We start from the raw sequence: 24,343 nt of genomic DNA, 5'->3' as shown, positions 1-24,343 counted from the left end.
GATTTATGTCTAGGGAAATGTAATCTTCTTTCTTTAAGACATCTGTGGAGGAGTCATATTACTGAGCAATGGACCAAGAGGAGAGATGTGATCTCAAAAAAAAAAGGGATTTTGGTGATTTTGTTTTCGTACTAAGCAAAAGCTGGATAATAACTCGAGGGAATATAGACATGCAGGCATTATATAGAAATGCAAATGAGTTAAACAAGTTTTGAAAATGCTTCAGCTGGTGAAACTTTAGTCAAAAATAACATGGAAACAAAGTTTGTATTCAAGATCCTACTCCATAACCGTTGATTCTGACAGGTATTGCAAATAAACCCTGTCGTGAAATTTCAATTCTCCACTTTGTCAAGTAATTCGTCAAAGTTTGAGATTTTCTGACAAATTTCAAAAATCATGAAGAATCTTCAAAGATCCGTAGTTGTATGCATTTTTCAAGGCTTTGTCTAAATTTCTGTCAGAATTCTCATGGGTAAGAATTAAACTGGACTGAGTTGATAAGTTTTACATCATAGAAATAAAATCAGGACGCAGGAGTTCAAAGAAAGCTGAATAAAGCGTACAAACTTGGCATGAGTGAGAGTCTGCATACGGAATGTCACCTGCATGGACAATTGTGTGTACATTGAAATTGATATCCAACATCCATATATGACCTAGGCACTCTAACGGCTTATGTGTAAAATGCTGACAAAGGTCATTATCACATTCAAGTATTTACTATATTACTCTGATATATGGATTTGTCTTAATGATGACAAAAGTAGCAATTACTGTATTCTTTCTTGTTGGCACACTTTCTACAACAGTTTTGCTATGCTGTAAACACCAAAATTGGCATATCAGAGTTCCAGGTCACGGTGACATCAGCATATTCATTTTTTGTTGTTTAGCCGATCCTTTTCTTATATGGGATTGTCAAGGAGGTGAGCCTGTAGCATGCATAGAGTTTGACCTCTGGGAATGCTTCAAAACCTATGAAAAAACTGTATGTAGAGATCCGATTTCAACTGACTTTTGAACATCAAGAGAAGTTTACTGTGTTATTAACCCCAAGACACACCAACTTCTAGCCCACTCCTTTTCTGAATGGAGTGCACTCCATGACAGGATAAAAAGGTGATTTAAAAATTTTGGCAGTAGGATGTAATTTGCATGGGCACTGAATATTGCAATCAACAGCAGCAGTGCAATACTCATTCCTGTATTGGCTATTCATCAACTAGTAACCAGCTCTCCTAATTCTTGATGTAAAAAATGCCTCAGAAACTCCAAAGACCTGCACAAACTCACTTTAACTTACAAACAAATAACTTTGAGTTTCACAACTCTGACTCTGCAACATAATTAGGTAGTTATATTCCAATTTGGAATTTGTACTTGCGGTAATAGCAACAGACTTAGCTAAGTTAATATGTGACATTCTCTCTGTGGCCTCTCCGCTAGGCGACTGATGCCGTATGTTGTGGGTTCAAACCGATTGAAAACTAGCCGTATTGTAAAGCTAAATGGTGCCTTTATAAATCTTCAACATTTCTTTTATGTAAGGTATTTGATGACGTCAGTGCCAATGTATTCCTGAATTGAAATATTGTGTCACATGGTGGTTTGCAAGAATAAGCGATAAATTGTACCAAGACTGTTTACTTGGTGCAAACAGTGTGTTCAGATTTACTTCTCTGATAGCCAATACTTGAATAAGGTGAGGTGACCATAGATGTGGCAGTGCTGGTTATCTTAAAATGAAGATATGTGGTACAACCATTTTCATGGCAAAGTCTTCATTAAAGAATAGGGTATCATGGCATGTAGGAAAATGTAATACCGATATATCACACTCCCACATTTTTAAGGTTCAAATGTGTGTTCTACAAGTTGTACACGCCTCAGAAGTGAAAGACTTAAACTTTTGCTGAAATTTTTCTTAAGGAAACTTGCAACCATTCTCTTTCAAACCAATGATACCAATGGTACCAGAGAAACAACTTGCCTTATATTTACCAATATTTGGAATTCAAAATGGCTGCCATCCATATGTTAACTCTAAAGGGGAAAAACAATTTTGAATTTCACAAAAAGAAGTCTGTTAAAACTTTAGTTACTCCATGAGCTTCCAAATAAGCCCCCACGAGTGGTGGAACAAAAATGTATTATATAAGTTTGACAGTATGATATCTGTCCCCGAAGCACATTTTACCTCAAAGGTATACTGTCACCTGTTCCAATTTTGCCATGGTTACCATGGAAAGAGAAAATCTAACCAATCACAGATTTTAAGCGGATGGCCGCTTTTTAAAAGCAGCGCCCTCACATGGGCATTTTGAATACCAAGGAATGCCCCTTTGACCATATATGGGCATATTTAGATTACAGGTGACTGTATACCTTTAATAGAACAATGTTGTATAATTTAACACTTTGCATCTTACTCCTGACAAATGACATGATTTTAATAAAGAGGCATCTCTGTTGTCAGGACTCACTTAATAGAAACTATTTCAAAAATAATGATTTGGGAACCTATAGGGACAAAACAAAAAAAATTGACAATAGATGTTTCCTTTTCTGTTACAGATGTCAGAATTACCAGCGAAGACATTGATGCTTTCATCGACAGTTTGGAAAACCCTGGAAAAAATCTGGCATATTTATCTGACGAGGATATTGAAGAACTTAGGAATCTCATCCGAGAAATACTTGATGAACTCCGTGAGAATTTGCCAACTGGAGAGCTTGATGAGAAAGAAGGTAAACAGAAATACAGAAACAAAAATAACCTGACATGTATGAAAGAATGAATAGTAGATGAAAATTGTGGTGCATATGTTCACGGAATAAAATGCAGCCATTTCAACAAAGAATCAAGAGTGTTGTTTCGTAGAATATCTTGCTCAGCTGACCAAACTTTTATAGGATAATTATAGCAAAATTGTGAATTTCTCACACCCAATACTTGTATATTCAGTGAACACTGAAATCCTACACACTGTTGCACATACATACAATCATGTATGCACTCTTTTCTCTGGGTCTTAATGATAGTAATTTTCCTCTTCTTGTACTTTTTCCATATTCTACAATCAAATAATCCGATTTGTAAGTGAATTTGAAGATTTGATAAATCTTTGACGTTGGAGAACATGGCTTACTTTTTAAAAAATGTGTCAGAAAGTTGATTATTTGCCTTTGTAACACATCCCTGCAGTCCTACATCATACTACTGAACAGTGGCTGAAATGGTCAACGTTTTTCGTCCTCCATTCATTTGATAAGCCGTTCTATTGATCATTGAATTCAAGTCCTGACTAAGCATTGACAAGTTGATATAAATAAACTACATATTTATTGGCTGTTCTCAGTTGTGTTATGTCCATTTTGCTTTTGTCAGTAATATTACAATATAAATTCGCTGCATTACTGTAAGAATACTGAGAAGAAAAAATACTGAAGGCACTGTCTCTATGAGGAGAGTGGTGTGATATTTTGTAAATTCAAGGAAATTTCTAAAGGATGTAGAAGAGGGATCTTCCAACAAGGTGTACTTTACTCTTCCTCTCATCATATGTCAGTTACAAGGTGAGAAAAGAAATTACTCACCAAACTTCGCATTAGCAATCATGATCTAGCAATTGAAAAAGGAAGACACACTGTTCCAAAAACCCCAATTACTGAAAGATACTGCAATCAGTGTAACACCAACAGTATTGAAGATGAAACACACTTTTTATTAGTCTGTCAGAAATACAAGTCCAAAGAAAAGAACTTTTTCAGTAAATCAACTTCCCAAACACCCTAATGAAAATCAGCTTATTCTCTACTACAAAACAAGAGTTCTCTTTTAATGAACAACTTGCAGATTATATTTTTACTTTATACAAACAAAGAAATACCTAGTTATATTTATTATTAGCTACTATTATTATACTGTAATACTTTATCTTTATTGAAGAAAATTTTAACTTATTTTTGGTATCACACTTTTATTGCCACAAATGTTGATGTAATCCTATATTTAAACGCAAGCAATAAAATATTATTATTATTATTATTATGTCCCAATTAGGCTCCGGAAAATTCTATGATTCAAAGACTTTAATAAAAAGTTACTGAAAATTATTTGTATATGTTCAATATGAGATTAGTGGTTTCAGCTTAAAGATGTCACTATGAAACAAGCATGTAAGATACAGTTTGTTGAAGTTCTACATGGATCTCACTGTGATTATGCACACTGTTGGGCCCTCGGAAAGGAGAATTGCAACCTTGCAGTTTGCCACTAGAGGGCAGTATCACAGTTTTAGAATGCATTCACAGCTGTTGTGCATTCAGCGCTAACTTTATGCATACATGCAGCAGATGGGCTGATCATCCACTGCCTTGCGGAACCGCACACTTTTGAACAAATTAAGTTACACAATATCAGGTGCAACTGGAAGAAGCCTTAATGTAGCCACGATGAAAGCAAAATTTTCTCCCTTCAAGAGAGATCATTTACATTGTAATTTGTACAATTTCATTATCAGAGCCTGTTTTCCAAGACTCAAAATCACCCGACAGCGGCTTAAATTTGGCTGTTGATGTACTGGGACAGCCACTGGAAAAGAAGAGTTTACCTGTGTCCAGTGAGACATCCCCTGAAGAGGAGGCGCCAGACCTTGTCACCGAGGCAACCAATGAAGATGATGCGGTATCAGAAGGTGAGTACAATAGGAGAATAAAATGAGAAATTATATAATTTAACATTTATTACTAAAAAGGTATTTCAACCGATCAAACTTTTATTGTTAAGGTTTATAGTTGACATAAACATGTATGCATGTTTTGTCTGTGTCTGTGTCATAAATATTCAGGGTGTACTGTATATTTTCCTCTAAGTGTTTGAGATTTATCTTGGTTTCAATGGTGGCATTTTCTCTCTTGTGAGATTATACATGACATTTATGGTGACCTTTGGTGACCTTACAGGCACTATAACTTACATTTTAGGAACAAACAAAGCAAAGGGCGTGTAATCAATTATTATGAAAAAGAAGTTTTTTTCTGATTTTTAATCTGCTGGTCACTGCATGGCAAGAATAAGGGTACTCAAAGTCAGTCAGTGGGACATTTCCACATTTCATTTTGATGCTTAATAAATAATAAGCTTATAGCTCTGCAACCTCCCACTGTTGTTGCCTGTATGGTACATGTCTATCTTTTTATATATAATATGCTTTTACCACAACAGTGTTTTCTCCATGTTTCTCTCATGAGGGGAAATGTCCCCTTCTTGAAACTTGGGATGATTTTTGTTCTGATTGAGGAGGATTATAATAAATTGTGCAAATTTATGTCATGCAAATTAAGGTTTTTCAGGGTATTAGCAACTTTGCATGGATAAAATATCAAATTAAACAGTCTCCACATGGTCTTTTCCATCCAGTAAATGTTAATATATTAGAAGCCAACTCAGATCATTCATACTACATTCATGCGAGTTTAAACAGTTCTATAATCAAGAAGAAAACTCTAATTGATAGTCTTTCAGCTTTTAGCGCATCATTCTGCAGATTGACACTGTTTATAAATTCAACCTCTTGTGGCTTGACAAACCACATTCAGCTTGAAAACATTCACTCGCAATATTATATTTATTAGAAGTAGTTAAAGATGGCCTCCATTGTTATTGTCACTTTCTATTTATTTTTCTTAGACCGGGTAAATTATTGACTTATCTTGAATGATTCTGATTATGGGTCAGGTGTGAGGTTGCATCGGGTGTAAGGTTTAACCAGGTTGAACCAAGGTTGCGCCGGGTGTAAGTATGAGCCAGGTGTAAGGATGAGCCAGGTGTAAGGATGAGTCAGGTGTAAGGTTGCACCAGGTGTAAGGTCATTTAGAGCTCCTGAAAATGACAAATTTGTCTGCTGACAAATAATTCTCGTAAATAATGTCGTGTACCTCAGCCTCTGATATACTACACTGAGAACACAAAGTTTTTTCATGACCAGTGTAAACCTCAGCCAATTGGATAAACAGCTGATGTGTACAATACAGGAGTGGTTAAAGGTCCATGAGCTAGAACTCTGTGAAATATGTCCCACCTCAGTTTACCTCCAATTTCCTCAGATATTTAATGCAATCTGCAGAATGAACGATATAGTCATTAACTATGCCTCAACAATGTTTGCTTGTGGCAGAATAGGCAAGAAATAGGCAAGAAATTGAATAGATTTTTGTTCATTTTAAATTTCCTTCCATTTTCAAAATCTTGCATGTTATGTGAAAAACGGAGAATTTTTTGTCAAAGTGGAGTGAATCCCTTTCCAGCCCTTTCAGTAGGTTGCACCATGTTGTATTTGTAAAGATTCAATGTATGCATGCACCATTCACGCTGTTTATCATATAGTTGTATGGAGGCGGCCATACTTTGATGCGGCACCCGTTTATTATTTGTCTTTATACTAAAACCTCCCCATGCAGTCCCAATCAGTGGATAATTATTCTTGAATAAACATCTTTGAGTAAGAACATTTCTATGAACTAATTTTAATGTAAATGTAAAATCATGAAAATAATGCCAAAATTTGCAGCTTATGTGCCTTTAAAGTCATTAGGATTTAGAGTGCATACTTAGCAGGTTGGACAGTTTGATTCCAAACTTCAGTTGCATTTTATGATAAATGCTTTCTAATATTGTGCTCACTAATAAATATGTATGAATCCATAAATTTTGAGTGACCCAATAATGTTGCGACAATGACACACACAAAACGTCAGTCACAAACTTTAAATTAAAGCAGCACACAATAAAGTTAAATAAAAACACACACAGAGGTAAAATCAGAGCTATAGATATGGTGGAAAGCTCTGTTCAATTGTCCAATAGCCCAGTTACTTAGCTCTGTTGGTTTTAAAAATCATCAGTCTGAAACAAAGACCAGATGGCCATATTGGAGAAGGAAGATGGATTGCCATTATATTCACGGATAATTTAACTTTTTACAAGACATATTACGATTTTACAAGAACTATTCATTGTGAAAATAGGAGTGCAGCAGCATGTTCCTGAGGTGCGCCCAAATATGTCTACCACCTTAAAGCTTCATAGAAACTGACCATCACATCTACGCTGAGTGAATTCTACACAAGATTATTTTGATAAAGTGAATATTCTTTGTTCACCAATGAATTCAAATTGCAACACGTTGCTGAAAACTTTTTTTTTCTGTGAAAGTGTACTGTCATTTTAAAAATTACCATAAAAATGATCATTAAATTTTGACATCTGATATTAATAATGAGTGAATTCTGCATACTGATACAGCATGAAGAAACAGTAATAATACTGATTACGCTGATGTCGCTTGAGAAGAGAAGTTTTCCTATACATAGGTTAAATATTTTTGCGAAAACCATAGTGCTATGGTGACAGGGATAAAGAAATTGGAGTAAGACAAGACGATATTTTGTGAAAAATAGAAAATAATGCAAAAAGCTTCTGCTTGCTGGGCATTGAGGGAAATTCAAATCTCTGTTACGTTAATCTTACTTTGTGCGTTTTCTGTTTTTTCTGAATGCTTTTCCGGACAATCAGAACTGGTCCAGTCTACCCTGATGGATGGGGAGAGGTCTACCATTACATCTGGCGATGCTCCAGAGTTGGTGCAAGATTTGCTGATCGACACTGATTACGCTTTTGTCACAACAGCTGAAATGTGAGTTAGTTTTTGTGCAAGGATTTTTTCAGAAACTTTCCATGTCTTTCCTCTTGTCAGTTCTCTCATCTAGGACATGTGAATATTCTGTTAAATGTATTTATCATTTCTGAGATTAATTCCCCTCTAGTCTCTGAAAGAAAGAATTGACAGTACACTCACACTTTTCTGTACACAGTCCTACAGTGATAGTTGTTGTGTTCCAGGACCCGGCCTCACTGATGCCCTTCCGAAAAACAAAAGTTTCCTTACAGAGTTTAGAGAGGGCAGTGTTCAATACTCTACAGTGAGGCTTGCTGTCTACTCTCATACTTTATTCTAATCAGCAATTAAAGAAGACCAATTCATTATAAGTGGACAAATCACTGAGTGCACTGGCAAGGATAACAAACAGACAAATGATACTGATGATGTTTATACGTTGGCACAGAAAAATTGACAAACCTCTGATATTTTCAAATTAATGTACAACCTTCCTGTTGGTGGAATATGTTAACATATGGAGATATTTCTTTCATAAGTGAAATTTACCATTCAAATGTTAGTACTTCAGTCACAGCTGTGCAGAAAGATACTTAAAAATCAGAAAGAAAAAAAAAACTAATATGAAGGACATAACTGTCAGATTTAAATTCCAAATCCACAACATTTTGTGAAGGTCATGTCACCAGGTGTAGTTGCCCATGTGTGACTGAATGACCCACCCATGGGATTATCCTCAAAATCAAAGCAAGTTCAAAGGTCAGACTGTGAAATCCCTCTTATTTTTCCCTTTCATCCTGAGGTCATTGCTCCGTGACAGTGGAAGAGTTCTAAATTTCATTTCCTTCGCATTTATTTATCACCAAGATCCATCAAGTGAGATATTGAAATTTAAATCACTCGGTCTGACGCAAGCAATTCATACCTGATTGTCAATTGAACTCATTGAGAAGTCGCTGCTGAAAAAAGCAAAGGCTGAACAACAGTCAGTTTGAATATCAATTCACAGTTTGGGGATTTACAATCTGAACAAGATAAGAAAAGAAAAATGTAGGCATTCACTGTATTTTAATATCTAAGTTGGCAGTTCCTGATTTATATATTATTAAAGGGAAAAAAATATTACCATAAGCCTTGTATTAAGGGATGGAAATATTGTTATAAGCTTGCCAATAAATCTTTTCGGCGAGCCCCTTCTGTGGGACTCTAAACTTATGAAAGAAATCCTCTTTCTTCCTACTTTGTCATTAAAGCAAGGGTATGATTCTGATTAGTTTTATTAGAAATTTCAGCTGTTTAGAGACAGCGGGGAGAAATCTTTCCTTCTTGAAGTTTACCGTCTGATGTCAGAGTCAATAAAACATATCTCTGTTTGCAGACAGTTCATCGCCAATCTATGCACCGATTGAGTCAAATTCAGCCAATTTCCTCCCCAAAAGACTTTGTGTGTGGGTTTCTGTTTTCTATTTGAAGGCTGCCGCGGTCGAGTCGCTTCACTGTTGAAACGTGACCAATTATCCATGCTCTAACAGCTGCTTGGCCGTATTTGGAATAAGAATTTTACAGACCAAGCTGCTGGCTGTCTGCAAGAGATTTCACAAACGACAATTGGTTGCTTTCATTTTATACAAGTACTCCTTTGTCATGATATTTAGCTGTGTAATTGCTGTGTGGGGGTGTTTTAAAATGCTGTAAAAATAATATCGCCTTACTTTTTTTTAATGAAATAAGGTTTGATGTTTTATTGATTTCTATTTAGGAAGATCTGAAACTGTCAGGAAAATTTAGGATGCTGGGAAAACATTAACAGATCAAGGGGAGTACATACACAGTTTACACCGTTTACTGTGTATATTTGAGTTGCATCATGCATCTACATGAACAGTTGTCTGTATTTTCAAAAACATGTCGATATGGAGGTTCGCATGGTGATGGAGGTGATATATTGGTTCTACTTTTATAAGATAGGGCAAACCTAATGGTACATGGATTGGTTTTATATATGATGACATGAAAATGTGAAATTTGTGAAAAATATTTAATACAAATACAAGATTACGATTATGTAAAAAATTTTATCATATAGGCAAGAAATTGTATTATGGAGCGAATTCTGTACTTCGCTAAATCTGTTGGCTCATTTGAACAATAATGCAAATTTAACGTTTCTTTTCTGATCAGATCAAGTGACGTAAAAATCCTCACAGGATGTGAACCAGTGTGGAACAGTTGTATGTTGCCATGGAAACATGGTGTCTCCACATTGTTGGCCAGGAAATGATGGCAGGAAACTGATTCTGCAGAGTAATAAAAGCTTGTATCGGGTCGTACGTTCTGATAATTACCCCTTCAGAAATATTTGAATGTTTATAGGTGTCATATTGTACAGCAATGGAGTGAAATGATTGGCATCCATGCCTGTATTCCTGATTATGCTTTTATTTTCTTGGAGGTGTTCTGAAGTGACGTGAATTTGCTTGCATGTGAATACAAGAACAACAATTATTTGCAAGCAAGTCATATTTTAATCTTAGTCAGAATTTTAGAGAAATTTTGTTATATATGATAGGAGTTTATTGTGATAACATACACTTTTCTATTTTACATATATAATTTGATCTTTTTTTCTCTGCTAAATTCAGAAATTTATAGAGGCAAAGATGTTTTTTGTTGACCTAATTCTTCCTTGCATCGTTTATTGATCTATATTTGGTGGAAATCAGGTTACTTAGGCCAAAAAAAAAAATTGATTTGTTTCTGGTCAGCGCGCGCATCACTTCAAAGTGTGCGCGTCAACTCTGTTTTTCCCTGTTCTTCATTTGCCCCTATGGAAAAAAGGGGAAAATGTATCAAATTCCACCAAAAATAAAAAAAAATTGAAAAAAAAAATTCGTGTCGCCGCATCATTTTTGCCACATGTCAATGACCAGAAACAAACCTATTATTTTTTTTGCCTTATGATATATTCAGTTGTCGGTATACTATGATCAAAGCAGGAGAGATTGGCACCAAACTGCCAACTGTGCTGTGAATAGATTTTTAAAAATAAATCTTTACCTCATATTCTATTCCATTTGACACCAACATATATTTATGAAATCAATTAAAGTGGCAAGATCATTATATACTGCAAGTGTTGTCGCTTAAAATTGTTTAGAATTGCCTAGAATTGTGTAGTTTTTTTAGCATCATTCTCATATGGAGTCCAAAAATATAACCTTTAGTTGATAAATATTGTGCGTTAAAAAACCCAATTAATCTGAAATAACAAAATATGGTTTTCCTCTATCTATTTTAAAGTATGGTCCTTCCGTACTATGGTAATTAGCCTAACAGACAAGTAGATATGTCCTGCTTGTGAGGTAGGACATATATCATGTCATTTGTTTCACAGTCGGTACACTTCGGTGATAACACAAACTATGTGAGCCATACAGCATGAAGTAAAAATAGCGAGGGAACATTTAGGAAGCCATATATACGCAGCATGCATATATACAGTACATGTACGTGTTTCTTTCCCCGCCAAGACATCTACTTTGTTTCTCAGTACAGTATTTGACCACTTTGACCAAATGCAGAATTCCATTTGCTCTATTGTACATAAGTGAATATCATCTCCGCAAAATGAAGGTGCAGCCTCAGCTGTAAGTCAGTGTTTTATTCAGGTTTGTGCAAATTGAAATGTTCCAATGTTATTAAACATCAGTAGAGTTTCCAAGGTTTCCAGCATCAACTGGACATTTGGAAACAGTGATAGGAAGACCAAACAGAATGCCTCTTAGACTTGCTTTCTGACAATCATACACTGAAAAGAAAAGCAGTGATTTTCTACTTTTCCTGCCATTGGGGTCACATAAATGTCATATTCAATTTCATCATCTGTGTCATGTGATTTTGAGAGCTGCTAATTAATGACACTGTAGTAGAGATTATGAATTTGTAATCCCCAAAGAAGGAAATACTGCAGTTCTGTCGGCTTTTGGTTTGTCAGATAGGAAATGCGTTAATTCCCTCTTGGTACAGTCTAAAACCATGTCTTTATGACAAGACTATAGATAGGTGAACTGACCTACGTCATAGCAACGGTTGCTGATGTCATTCGCCGGTGAGATCTATTCTGTTGCCTGTGCGTTGCTACATTCAGCATCGCCATGGTAACGTCACATTAAGCATAGTGCGTTGTCACGGTTAATAATCACCAAAGACAAGCCGTGTATTTGAAGGGGATTTGACTATCAGTAGGCGCTCATGTGAAATGTTGAATTTTGAAAAGCTTGTGTTTGATTTTATTTCCAACAGTGAAGCCAGATCATGACTGAATTATTTATTAATATAAATCTTTGAAATCCAGCAGCAATTTTTTCACCAATAAACTGTCAGAATTCACACTCACATCAGTTATTTTTAATTTCATTTTATTTTTCTCACAACACCTGATTAGCTATTTTTATGGCAATCAGTGACGTCCAACATTAAAATAAATGAAAGGCCATCACTGTATCAACATAGCTGTCCAAAGAGTGTCACCCACAGTACAAACATCAAAATCTGCTTCTTCGATTTTTAATTTGATGACGTCACTTGGAAGTCAATAACCTCACAAGACGAAACGACACAAAAAGTGTTTCCTTTTATTTAGGAGAGGAAGGAATTTGTCAAATGGTTGGCGATAACACCTTGGTCAATAGCAAATAAGGCAGGCTGTAACGGCTGGGTTTGATGGCGCTTGTGGTTACATTACCGATTTTAATAGTACCATCGCAATGGCCATGTGAAATCTTTGTCTCATCAGCGAATTATCGTGATTTTAGCTGTGCTTGTCCAGAGGATTAGAAATTAGGGTCAGTGTTTGAAAAGAAGAAGGTAAGTTGTGATTATTTGTAAGTGGGAGAGCACAGTGTGCATGTCACATTTACTCGATGCTCTGCTGTAGATATGGAGCTCAATCTACTGGCTTGTCAATATCAGTTCTCGCTGCAAATTTATAATTACCCCATTGTAAGATGTTAAGTGTCTGCTGTTAAGCATTCCTGATGTATTTTCCATGTATTTTCTATTGTAGTCAAACTGGGTCTGTGTTATTCTTGGAGCTATGAATACACCAGTTGTTGGGTCATCTGGGTTTATTAATTTCAAATTCTGCAGTTACTAGGGATTTACTGAGGGCCACCTGTAAGTCAGCTGTGAAGCATTCATGAAATTTGCTCAGTAGGTCTTTAAATAAACTGAGTTTTTGGCAGGGTGAGAGGGAGAATTTCAAGCTTAGCCTATCAAAATGAAACTGTCCATGATGTCTGCATACTTTAAATTTATAGGAAGATTTCTTCTGAAATAAAAAGAACATCAAAATAACAAATAGGAATGAAATTCAGTTCCCATGACTAGTGAAGGAAACTTGATTATTTTTCCTTGGAAAATCAAGTATATGGCAACGCTTAGATAGGTAAACATTTAATGCCTTTCATCTTGAGTGAATTTAAACATTGTAAAGTAAATCCCTAATTGTACAGCTGTAAAGTATTGCACCTGATCTGTGTGTTGTTTTGCTGTGATCAACTTAGCACGAGAAATATGCAGGGCTGCAATCTAGCCTAGCAGCAAGCTACTCAACTTCCTGTATTGAAGTCTGTATGACTTCTTGTCTCAAGCAAATCCAAGTGGTGTACTGTTTGTTTCCAAGGAAACGCTACTGGGAATCCATCTTTACTTTAATAAATGCTCGGCGGTGTGCATGGTTTCTATGGAAATCACAGGTACTTGTTTGATCTTTGGTTTCCATCCGTAGGTTTTTAATTTCCATTGGATGTTTGCAGTGGGAAAATTTCGTATAATTTGATACATGCACTGTCATTCTGGCACCTTATAAAACCATACAGCCCCAGTTCTCTTTCACCTGAGACCCTATATCCAATGAGAACCGCCATTTCAGAAAGGAGAAATTTTGTTTCCAGTTTCATGGGAATAGGAAGTTTCACTGATGAGTTTAAAATTTAGGAGCATATACAGTTAAAATGTTGAAGCAAGTCTGAGAGTTAGTCAATTCACGTCAATGGATTAGGTATTCAATTTGTTTGATATGTTTCCCCTGATCTTCCTTTTGTACATTTATGTGCAATATTGTATTGACAATCAAAATATGCAACTTTAAATTCACTGAATTATATTTTAGTTTTATTGTCCCGCAGTTTACAGTGTATTATGAATTCAAAACTTTTTGCTTTTAGAAATAAGATAAAATTCTGGCTAGGAAAATTTTACTCTACACATTGTAGAGAAAATATGGTGTGAGTCAATAACCCTTGAACATATTTCCCAGAGTTTGTGTATGTTTTGTATGACTTGTGTCTTCTATTTGCAACAAGCAGGTTTTAATACATGTATATACCTTGATCATAAAATGACTGTGTTGTTAAATTTTCAGTGCTTGAACTCAAAGGTGGGCACAGGAAGACTTGGATTGACTGATGTAGAAATATATGAGTGTACATTTACGACCAGTTGTCAACCTACATTGTCTTCTGTTGCATACATACTCAGAAACTGTAAAATGTGTCAGGCTTGAAAAATTGTAGTTGTATTCTGACCTTGCTGATCATTATTTTTAGATTGTTGGTCATTATCTCTATGAAAATTCTTAGACAGCCTTCACAAAACTGGGTAGAAATGTAATTTGTGAGACATATTGTGTCTGTTTTCATGCTCTATTAAAGTATATTTATACTCCGGGTGGCCTTTGTGTAACCTCCAACTCCATTGAGGGATGGCAACTGCCATGTCGTTCTGAATTGAGATGAGAATGCTAATTTTATGGTGTGATTGGTTTATTTGTGCAAACATGTTGCATAATAAATATAATAACTGAGTGCTTTATTTCAGAAAGTGGTGTACGTGTGTGGAATTTAACATTGCAGCCAAATTATATCAGAACCATTTCTCCAACCCACTATAATTATCCCTTTGAGTGCCAAAGTCAACTTCTGTTGCCTTTATAGAATGTGACATAGCCAGCAAGTTTTTTCAGATCGAGACAAGTTTTTTTCAGATTTTTTCCCAAAATTTTGGTCAAAAATTGCAGCCACTGAAATGTTTTGTCCATTTGTTCCAAAATTATCAAAAAAATTACAGGAAAATTCATAAAATTGATAAAATGTCACACTGAAATTTTGGTGGGAAAAATTACAGCACTCAAAGGGTTACAGTAATTAACCATTGTATGTGCACAGAAAGGTTACCAGTTGTGTTCTTGTGTGTGTAATGTGATATGGTCTGAAAAGGAAGGTAAAAAAGGCTGGTGTTACATGTTTCAGTAACATTTATATTTTCCGTGTAATTACATCACACTATAATTTATATTCAATTGTATGCATATACTTCATCATAGAAGTCCTTGTAATGACATGGAATTACCTTGCAGTGGGATTGCAAGTGGGTTTTGTTGTGTCACATGTTGATTACTAGCATAAGGACATTTCAACACTTTACACCATTTTTTTATACGCTCGTCAATCACCATCTTGTTCTCAAATCAGTACCTGTATTTGAATTCAAGTCCAACCCATCCAGTGATCTGCCGAAAATAACCTGAGGTCCTTTGTTGAGACAGTTGAATTTCAACAGTTCTATTCTTTGTTTTTTTCTTTCCACAAGATTAACTGAAGACAGTGTCCGGAAATTGATAGATCAACTAGCCAAAATCACCCAGCTTCCGGTTGAAACATTCTCTGACATAAGGTAATGTGAACTTCCAGTTACATTTGCTGATTGGCTGACTGTTTCTTCAGACTGTAATTCCAAGCCCCTGATTGGTAGATTGCTACTCTTGGTTCAAAAATTAAGTCACAACTATACAGGTGTTGATGCTGTGTATGATCCCACATGATGATTTCTTTGCGCTTACTGTGTCTGTAATGTAGAAAGAAATATCCTTGTGGATATGCAATGTAATATAAACTAAGAGTCTTAGTGATATGATAGCACAATATTAAATAGCTATATTGCTACATACATGTAATTACCCAGTTGATTCCATTGTGCTGCCATATTCTTACTTGATCAGTTGCAATCTTTGCTTTTCATATGATTGGCTAAAAGTTAACCAAGAACGATAGTTATATCCTATCAGCTTTGTACTTAGAATAGAATTTTCTTTGGCTGTCACAAGATTTTGAAGGAAGCCAGCGGGAATTCTCAGCCAATGGACAAGATTACCTCTGTGAACCCCACCATACAATATTCTTCTCTACCAAAGTCCACCATCCCTCAATATAATTTGCCAAATGCAGTTACCCAATATCAGCTACATGTAAGTGTATCTTCAAAAGCAGTGGTCAACAAAGTACAATATGTTGCATAGTTTTCACTAATATTCACAGTCGAAGTAGAAACCTTATTTAGTGGAAGAAGAAAGGAAATTTAAGGTGGAGCTGCATGTTGCCAACACAGTTTTTTCAAAGCAATATTTCTCATCAAAGATGACAAGCCCCCATATTATATATTTTCAAAAATCAGAGACTCTAAAGTTTAGTATGGAAGCAGTAGTTCACTCGAAGGATGAAGTAGATGTATACTTCGGTTAAAAAACCTCAATTTTGGTGTTAATGAAAAAAATTACTTTAAGTCAAAAACTTAACACTATTTTCTGAAATGTAATATTTCGCTTGAAAGAAGAGTACATGTAGAAAAAAAACTGCTATTTTATTTTGCATTATCTATCCTCATTCTAAAATGGCATTTGTTGAAAGACTGACACTCAAAAAAGTGATTAAAATCACGATTATCAAAATTAAAATGCCTCTTATTCAAAATGTAAGAAAGTTAATGCCAAATAAAATAGTCATTATGTTATATAGCATTTAAACAACATAATGTGAAAATTTCAGAAAATTTGACCCAGCCAGAGTTGAGTTAAACTCTTTGGAAAGCTTGAAATTTTGAGAAGAAAGAAGCCAGGAAATCGGGTGATTTACATACATTTGCATAAATTAACACTTCTTTATCACGCAACTTATGACTGCTTTAAAAACTAAAAGGCTAACCCAACCAATATTTTAATCTTGGGTTAACAAATTAATTAAAATTAAATGAATATTTGCAAAAAAGTGATTTTTTAGTCACATTTGGTTATACCAATGTGAGTTTATCGTATAGGCTGAAGTCAATGGCGTCTGTATGTATGTGTGTATGTATGTATGTATGTATGTATGTATGTATGTATGTATGTATGTATGTATGTATGTACGTACAGTATGTCCGTCAACATCAAAAACACACAAACCGCTGCACATTTCAGCTTGGTATTTGGTGTGTGGATGCATCCTGGGCTATAGATGGGATTTTGTTCAAATGAAGTCTGCATTGCCAAAATTATGCAAATGAGCTTACAAAATGTGAAAATGGTTAAGAATAAATAACTCAAGAACCGCTTTTTTGATTGCTTTGAAAATTTGTGTGCAAGTACCTTAGGTGAACCTTATACAGTTTTATGAATATTGTGAAGATATCCTTAATTTTGTATTTTTGCTGAATTTTTTTTGTGATTTTTCTCATTTTCAGTAAAAATTCTTCTTCTCTAAAACCACCAACCCAATCGCTCTAAAATTTGGGTTGTCTCTTTGCAAGGGTGTTACTCTTCTCATTTGTTGAAATTATGTCAAAATTGGGAAAATCACTATTTTTGAGCAATTTTGTCATTTTTGGTCAAAAAATCTTAAACCTTTTTAAAACCCCTGGACAGACAGCTTTCATATTTGGTACACAGACGTACAGAGATGACAGTAGTTAGATATGAGGAAATTGTCCTGAAATATAAAAATTTGTATCTTTAAGACAATATTGTCAATTTTTGGTCAAGAAAACTTTATCTCAAAATTACTTACTTGTTTGATAGCTTTGTAATTTGGTATAAAGTCCCTTGTTTGATAGCTTTGTAATTTGATATAAAGTCCCGAAAGATGTTATTAGATAAATTTTCTGCTCAAAGTGTTAGGAAACCCCAAAATTCGTATATTTTAGGTAATTTTCTCAGTTTGTGACCTTAAATGACCTATACCAACCCAGGATATGTCGTGAGACAATTTTGAAGGCTGTGAACATAATTTGTGTATTTGGTATCAATTGTAGGAAAATTTGATCCAGAAAACAAACTGAGGTGATTTTTAGCTCCCATAGCCATATGTATATATGGCAATGGAAGCTATTCTTATAGGCTGGGGAAATGTCTGTATGTATGATGTCTGTATGTCTGTATGTCTGTCCGTCAACATCAAAAACTCCAAAACCCTGCATATTTATCTTGATATTTGGTGTGTACATGGATGATGGGCTGTAGATGAGATTTGTTCAAATGAAGTTGTCATTGCCAAAAATATGCAAATTAAGTGAAAAAATGTAAAAACAGTCAAAATTGAAAATCTCAATAACCACTGAGCAGATTACTTGAAAAATTAGCATGTAAGTACTTTGGGCTGATCTGAAATAATTGTGCTTTTTTTATTTTTTGATATTGTTGAAAATATGCAAATTAGTGCCAAAAAGGCGTTTTTGGTAAAAAATCTTCTTCTTCATAACGGCTGGTCAGACAGCTTTGTTATTTGGTATACAGGTCCCTAGGGATAACCCAATTGGATTTGTTCAAATTGTGATGAAATATGCAAATCTGTATTTTTAAGGAATTTTTTTGTCATTTTTGGTCAAAACTTTATTTCATCAAAACCGCTCGTCTAACAGCTTTGATATTTGGTATACAGGTTCCTACAGATAAACTAAATATGATATATAGAATATAAGATGAAATCTGCAATTATGTATTTTTGGTGCAATTTTTGCCATTTTTGGTCAAAAAATGTGTTTCTCAAAAACTACTTGTCTGATGCCTTTGATATTTGGTATACAGGTTCCTGGGGTTCTCCTAGTGTGATATAGTGAAATTTTATGAAATCTTCAATTTTTGTATTTTTGGGTCAATTTTTGCCGTTTTTGGTCAAAATATTTGTTTCTCAAAAGTTACTCATGTGATAGCTTTGATATTTGGTATACATTTTTATACATAATTATGATGAAATCATCAATTTTGTATTTTGCTGCTAATTTTGCCATTTTAGGTTAGGCCATCCTGAAATGAGCTATCAAAGATCTCAACCTTCTTCATCAATACATATGTCACAAAAAGTTGCTCTCTACATAGCACAGCAGAGCTCTGTCGACTATTGGGTCGCTTGTTTTTAGCTCATATTTGGTTTTGTATATAAATACCAAAAAGAGCTTATATGATGAGTCTGATGTCTGTATATTTGTGGTATGTGCGGATGTATGTCCGTCACACACAAAGGCTCCCATACCGCCAAAGCTACCGTCTCAGTATTTGGTGTACAGGTAGATGTAGGGGTTGAGATGTGAATTTGTTCAAATGAACACGTCAGTGTCAAAAATGTGCAAATGAGGTAAGAAAAAGCGAAATCCTGCAAATGTGCAAGAGTGATGGCCAGTGTCTGAATAGGCTTGAGTCATTTCCTGTCATTGTTTATGAACTGTTACATATTAACAGACCTGCTCAAACCATAGACAGTAGAGGGGAGGAAGACCATCAGTAGAGGGGAGGAAGACCGTCTATGGTCAAACTAAGGGGGCTATGCTATGCATGTTGCTAAAGTTCTCCAGTACCTAAAGTTTCAGACCTTAATTACTTTTGTCATTCTTGCTTTTTGGTTTAAATATTTCTTGTTGTTTTTCTGGTTGTACTGTGCAGAAAATCATTGTCATAACATCAGCGTAGAATTTTCCTGCTCTGAACAGATAGAAACAATATGTATTGTTGATCTTTGGTACCCATACTGGTATATAAATACCAATTCTGATCAAATTTGAGCGACACCGAATAATTGCGGTATTTTTATTAGTAAAATACGCTGTGTTAAGTGCAACACTCCCTTAAGTGAGAATTGCCTTGGAGACAGATATTCAAAGTCTTAATTATTTCAATACTTTTCTGGTCTTGCTGCTTGTGTGTGCACATTTAAAGCTCTTGGAGCTAGAAAAATTTTGCCTGTCTTAGTTTTTTAAAAATTGAAAATTTTATTTTCCCCATAGAGTTAACACAGGAATGGCAGCCATTTTGAATTCAAATATCAGTAAATGTTAGGTAATTCGTTTCTTTGTACCAAACTTTGAACAGTGACACCTGATTTTTATTTTGGATTTGATGAGAGAATAGTTAAAAGTTTCATCAATGAAAATTTCAGCAAAAGTTAAGTGAAAGACTGAAAGACTAAAGGTCAAATTCAGGCCAGTTGTGATTTTTAGTGACAACTCTGGAGGGATGCAAGAGACAGTTGTTTCCCCGTCACATCAGATTTTGAGAGCTGTTGTGAGCATTGACACATATGTGATCCAGGGTAGCCCTAAAGCACCCACAAAATATTTCATCCGATCAGAACACACCCATCACTGTAACTGCTCCTCAAAAGCTCTGTAAGATAAATAGCGCCTGTGCAAAACTAGCTGGGTTTGCGAAAGTGACTCAAAAAAATTTGCCATGAAATAGGGAAGGACATTGATCAAATGACATCTACAGCTGTCTTCTTGCCTTCATGTTTACATATTACGAACCAGCAATTTGTATCAGGTGTGATAGATTAAAATAACCTCTGTTGTTGCAGTGATTGTCAAATAGTAAAAATAACCAGGTATCTAGGTAAATGCATTATTTCATTCAGTAATTCACACTGGGTATTTGTTGTTTCAAGGCTCATCTATTGTGGGAGCTCTGCTGACATCAACTTTATCCAACAGAGATCTTTAAAATTTGAAATCCTCCGGAGTCAAAACCAAGATTATTTTGTTGGTATTTCATTTACTTTGTATTGAGGTCAGCGTACCTGTGACCAAGGAGGCCCTCTTACACGAATATCTGTAACAAATTGACCAATCACACGATCAGCTTCACAACGCTTTTCACCAGTCAAAACTTTTCAACCCATGACTGCACCAAGTTGATTGTTATTAATATTAAACTGATTGCAAGTCAAGGCGAATTATGAGAATGAATTAATATTCATTGTAAGTGCTTTCTGAGTATTTACAAGAGAGGAAGATTCTTGCCACCTTGCCCCTCCCCCCACCTATGCTGCCTGTCAACCCTTTCCCCATCATGGTTTAGCCCAAGCCCGTTGTTGTCAATGGTGAGGGTGGATCTGTTTACAGGGAATCGGGGGGTGAACTAGTTAAAGTTGGCCGTCCGCGGTTGTGATCCATAAAATTGAAAAGAGACATCTTCCAAGTTTTGCTGACTTGGTGCAGTCACGTTGGCGTTTGCATACATTTAGTATGGGTGTCTGACCAGATATTTTCATTTCATGACAATAGATGGTTTCCCTCGATAATCCCTGGTATATGAAGTTCCAAATCTGGTGTTTTGCCTCTGATGTATCCAGGGCTTTAAAAGATTTGACAGCCAAATGGCTCCTGATTATTAAATAGCCGAAAGCCCACCTGCTGTCAACAAGTGTAGGCATGCAGCTGTGGAAAATCACACATCAAGATCACAATATACAGGATACTATTTGAGGGTCTGTCAATGCCCTGCTGACGCATGCCATCCTAACATGACACGCATAGCTGTACGTGCTCTCATTTTCTATTTTTAATAAACTTTTCAAGTCGTTTCATGATTTTTTGTACCTATAGGGTCAGGAGAACTCATCTGTTGCCATATTTCAAACCTAACCATGCCATATTACAATCCTTAGCTGAACATGTATTTTTCAATTCCAACAGAAAGCCATATCGTGACACAAGTCATCTACAATTACAGGTTTATTATTCTTCCCTTGATAATCCACTTGCAATTCTATTTTTACATAATATCTGTTTTAGAAAAATGGATGGCAAAAAATTTTAAGAGAATGTTGCATTTCTGGCAGTTACAACCACCTGTTGATCAAAATGTTGACCATTTACTTCTTTTGATAACAGAATGCCAACCTAGTGTGACACGGATGGATCTGTAATTTTCCCAACCATATGTTTTTGTGTTGCCTTTCGATACTCACTAATGATATTGCATCCTGGGTGGTGGTTCCCCATCATTACCTATTGATGATTTGTTCTGAGCTAATGGCTGTGTTATTAAAATCCCCATATGTTGTACTCAAGTATTAATGATTTCATAATAACTATTATGATTTTTTGAAATGGTTCATATGCAGTACAGATGTTACTGTCTGTGCACGTTTGTCAATACCAAAAAAACGGTCTCTATAGATTTTTTGGTATTTTCAAGATCCCAGTGAATCATCATACAAAATATCAAAAGAAATGTATCTACTTTATGCTAGGACATTGAATGTGTCATTGAACATGTTATTTCATACCGGTCAACAGAAACATATTTTTATTAAGAATTTTTTGATACCAAAATCTGCAGTGCATATTATTGAACAAGATTTAAAACAGTCCTGGTCTTTAGTATACATAAAATAAAAACATTTGAAACAGTTTTGGTTTACAAATTTGGTTGCAAAACATTTTTAGTCACTGGTCATGTTCTGGAGGAAAGTTGATTGCATGTTATTTTCCTACCAGCATTAATACAAGGCAGACTATTTTTACAACAGCCAGCTATACATGTACATGTACAGAACAGTGCCTGTTGTATGACATGTGAAGTGCCGTATTTAGGGTTGCACGGTGTTATAAAAGGTACATGTTTGCACACTCTGTTATTCCCACTCAGTCAGTGATCAGCAGGATGAGACATGCCTTGTGAGAAGTATTCAGTCACAAGTTTGCCGGTTTTTCCTGACTTTGGTAAGTCACCTGGCCAGATAGGATGTTACTGACTTGATAGCAATATGTACAAGTTCTCATTTGAAATGCACCACCACATCAACCGTACAGTGCAGGGAGGATATTGATTGTGTTTGTTTCGTATCCTGCTGTGTTTCAATCTTGACCAGCTCAGTCAAGGCTGAAACTGCCCGGTTTAATCACGGCCACTCTGATGCCATCAATCATACATATCACCAGTATACGCAGTCATGCATCAAATATTTGTTACGTCCAAGGTTGGCAAAGGAAAACTTTGTGTATGTAGTTGCATTTTAAGAGTATGGTGATCAGGGCACATTTGCAAGTGATGAAGGAAAACAGATATGTATCAGTGGAAGCGTTGTCTATTCGCAGAAAATTTGTTTCCTGTGCTCTGAGATTCAGGCCTGTATTGAAAATTACAGTTAAAGTCATATGAGATGCGTCTGCTATCATAATGTTGCAAATTTTGAATTCAAAATACGTACTACTGTTGATACCCTTATGAAATGTAGAGGGATTTCTAGCATTGTGTTCTTAGTTTCGTAGCTGAAGTAGCTACCTACAACGGGAGTCTGTTCATTTATTCAGGGGGAGAAGGGGAGGGGAGAGAGAGAAAATTAACACTGCCTATGGATCAGAGACATGTAGAAAGAGACACTGCTCATGTATCAGAGAGGGGGGAGGGAGATGGAGGGAGGTTACTGGGACTTATCATTGACAGCTCTATTCTGTTTATCGTACATGTTATGAATGTAATTGTAACTATGTAATCTGGCAGAATATTACATATTTTGACTTCAAGTCTGAGAAAATCTCAGGGTAAAATCAGTATACTTGGCAAGAGAGAAAGATAAAAACACAAACAATATGATAATAAAGGCTAGTAATAATTTCATTAAATTAGTATTGTTAACCTTAGTTGAATTTCAGGACCTTTCCCACCATTGTACGATTTTGATAACTAGAATAAGCTGACCAGCATTTGTTTGCTGTTACACCCTGTGCTTTAGTAATATGATACTGCCATCACTGCTATCATCCATATTTTTAGACCGTCTCCACATCTTATCGGCCCCTCCCACCCAAAATGGCTGATATCCAGTCCTAAATTTAACTGGTCAAATTTATATATGTACCCAGCGAAACATCTTGCGTTATTGTTAGTATTCCTGAGACATTCATTCATTAGAATCTGACTTACTCTTGCTTTTAGCACAATCATGTACATGTACTACTTTAATCAAATACGGAATGGAGACAGTGGTCTTATTGTCGTGTGCCTATGTAGGCATCTACATGTGTAATGAAGACTTCTCTGAGTACTGTTTGATGAACAAGCTAAAAGTAAAGGTCACAACAAATAAAAAAATTAGATTTTACATAAATCACTAAAAGTATCTCTGTATTGTAATGGAGCGATAAATTTATTTTATGATCTTCTCATTCAGGCAAATGAACCACGTGTACAGCATGTGTGCATGTGCGTTTTATGATGTATGCATGGGATTATAATCTGATATTGTTCGTGAAGAGCTTTAGAATACAAGAGTAAAACATTTGAATGCACAAAATGTAGATGACCCTGGAAGTAAATTGGTGAATAACCTCTACTCCATCAATGAAAGTCACAGGTCAGTAACCGAGGCAACGCTGCCGTTGCTGCCTCAGAATGTTTTTCTCATCAATTCTTTCTCCACCCTGTCAATATATGGAACTGCCCCTCCACCCTGCCCCCCCACCCTGTCAGCATGTAGAACTACCCTCCACTCATCAGTATGTGCAAATGCTGTGCAAATGAATACCCACCTATCCAGGAACTGCCCTCTGCCCTCTGCCCCATCAGTATGTGAAAC

At 35.6% G+C, this 24,343-nt stretch overlaps 1 protein-coding gene across 1 annotated transcript in view; it reads left to right on the top strand.

Annotated features, from left to right (window-relative positions):
• Positions 1 to 24,343, top strand: part of LOC139141030 (receptor-type tyrosine-protein phosphatase N2-like) — a 260,917-nt gene that overhangs the window by 65,262 nt on the left and 171,312 nt on the right. Inside the window, exons 5-8 of the mRNA XM_070710596.1 lie at positions 2,578 to 2,751; positions 4,527 to 4,700; positions 7,580 to 7,700; positions 15,333 to 15,416. Of these exons, the coding sequence (XP_070566697.1) occupies positions 2,578 to 2,751; positions 4,527 to 4,700; positions 7,580 to 7,700; positions 15,333 to 15,416 (553 nt within the window). The remainder of the gene's footprint in view (positions 1 to 2,577; positions 2,752 to 4,526; positions 4,701 to 7,579; positions 7,701 to 15,332; positions 15,417 to 24,343) is intronic.

Source organism: Ptychodera flava, chromosome 9 (genome assembly GCF_041260155.1).
Source record: "Ptychodera flava strain L36383 chromosome 9, AS_Pfla_20210202, whole genome shotgun sequence".
Lineage (NCBI taxonomy): Eukaryota > Metazoa > Hemichordata > Enteropneusta > Ptychoderidae > Ptychodera > Ptychodera flava.
This window is presented reverse-complemented; position numbering and strand designations above follow the sequence as displayed.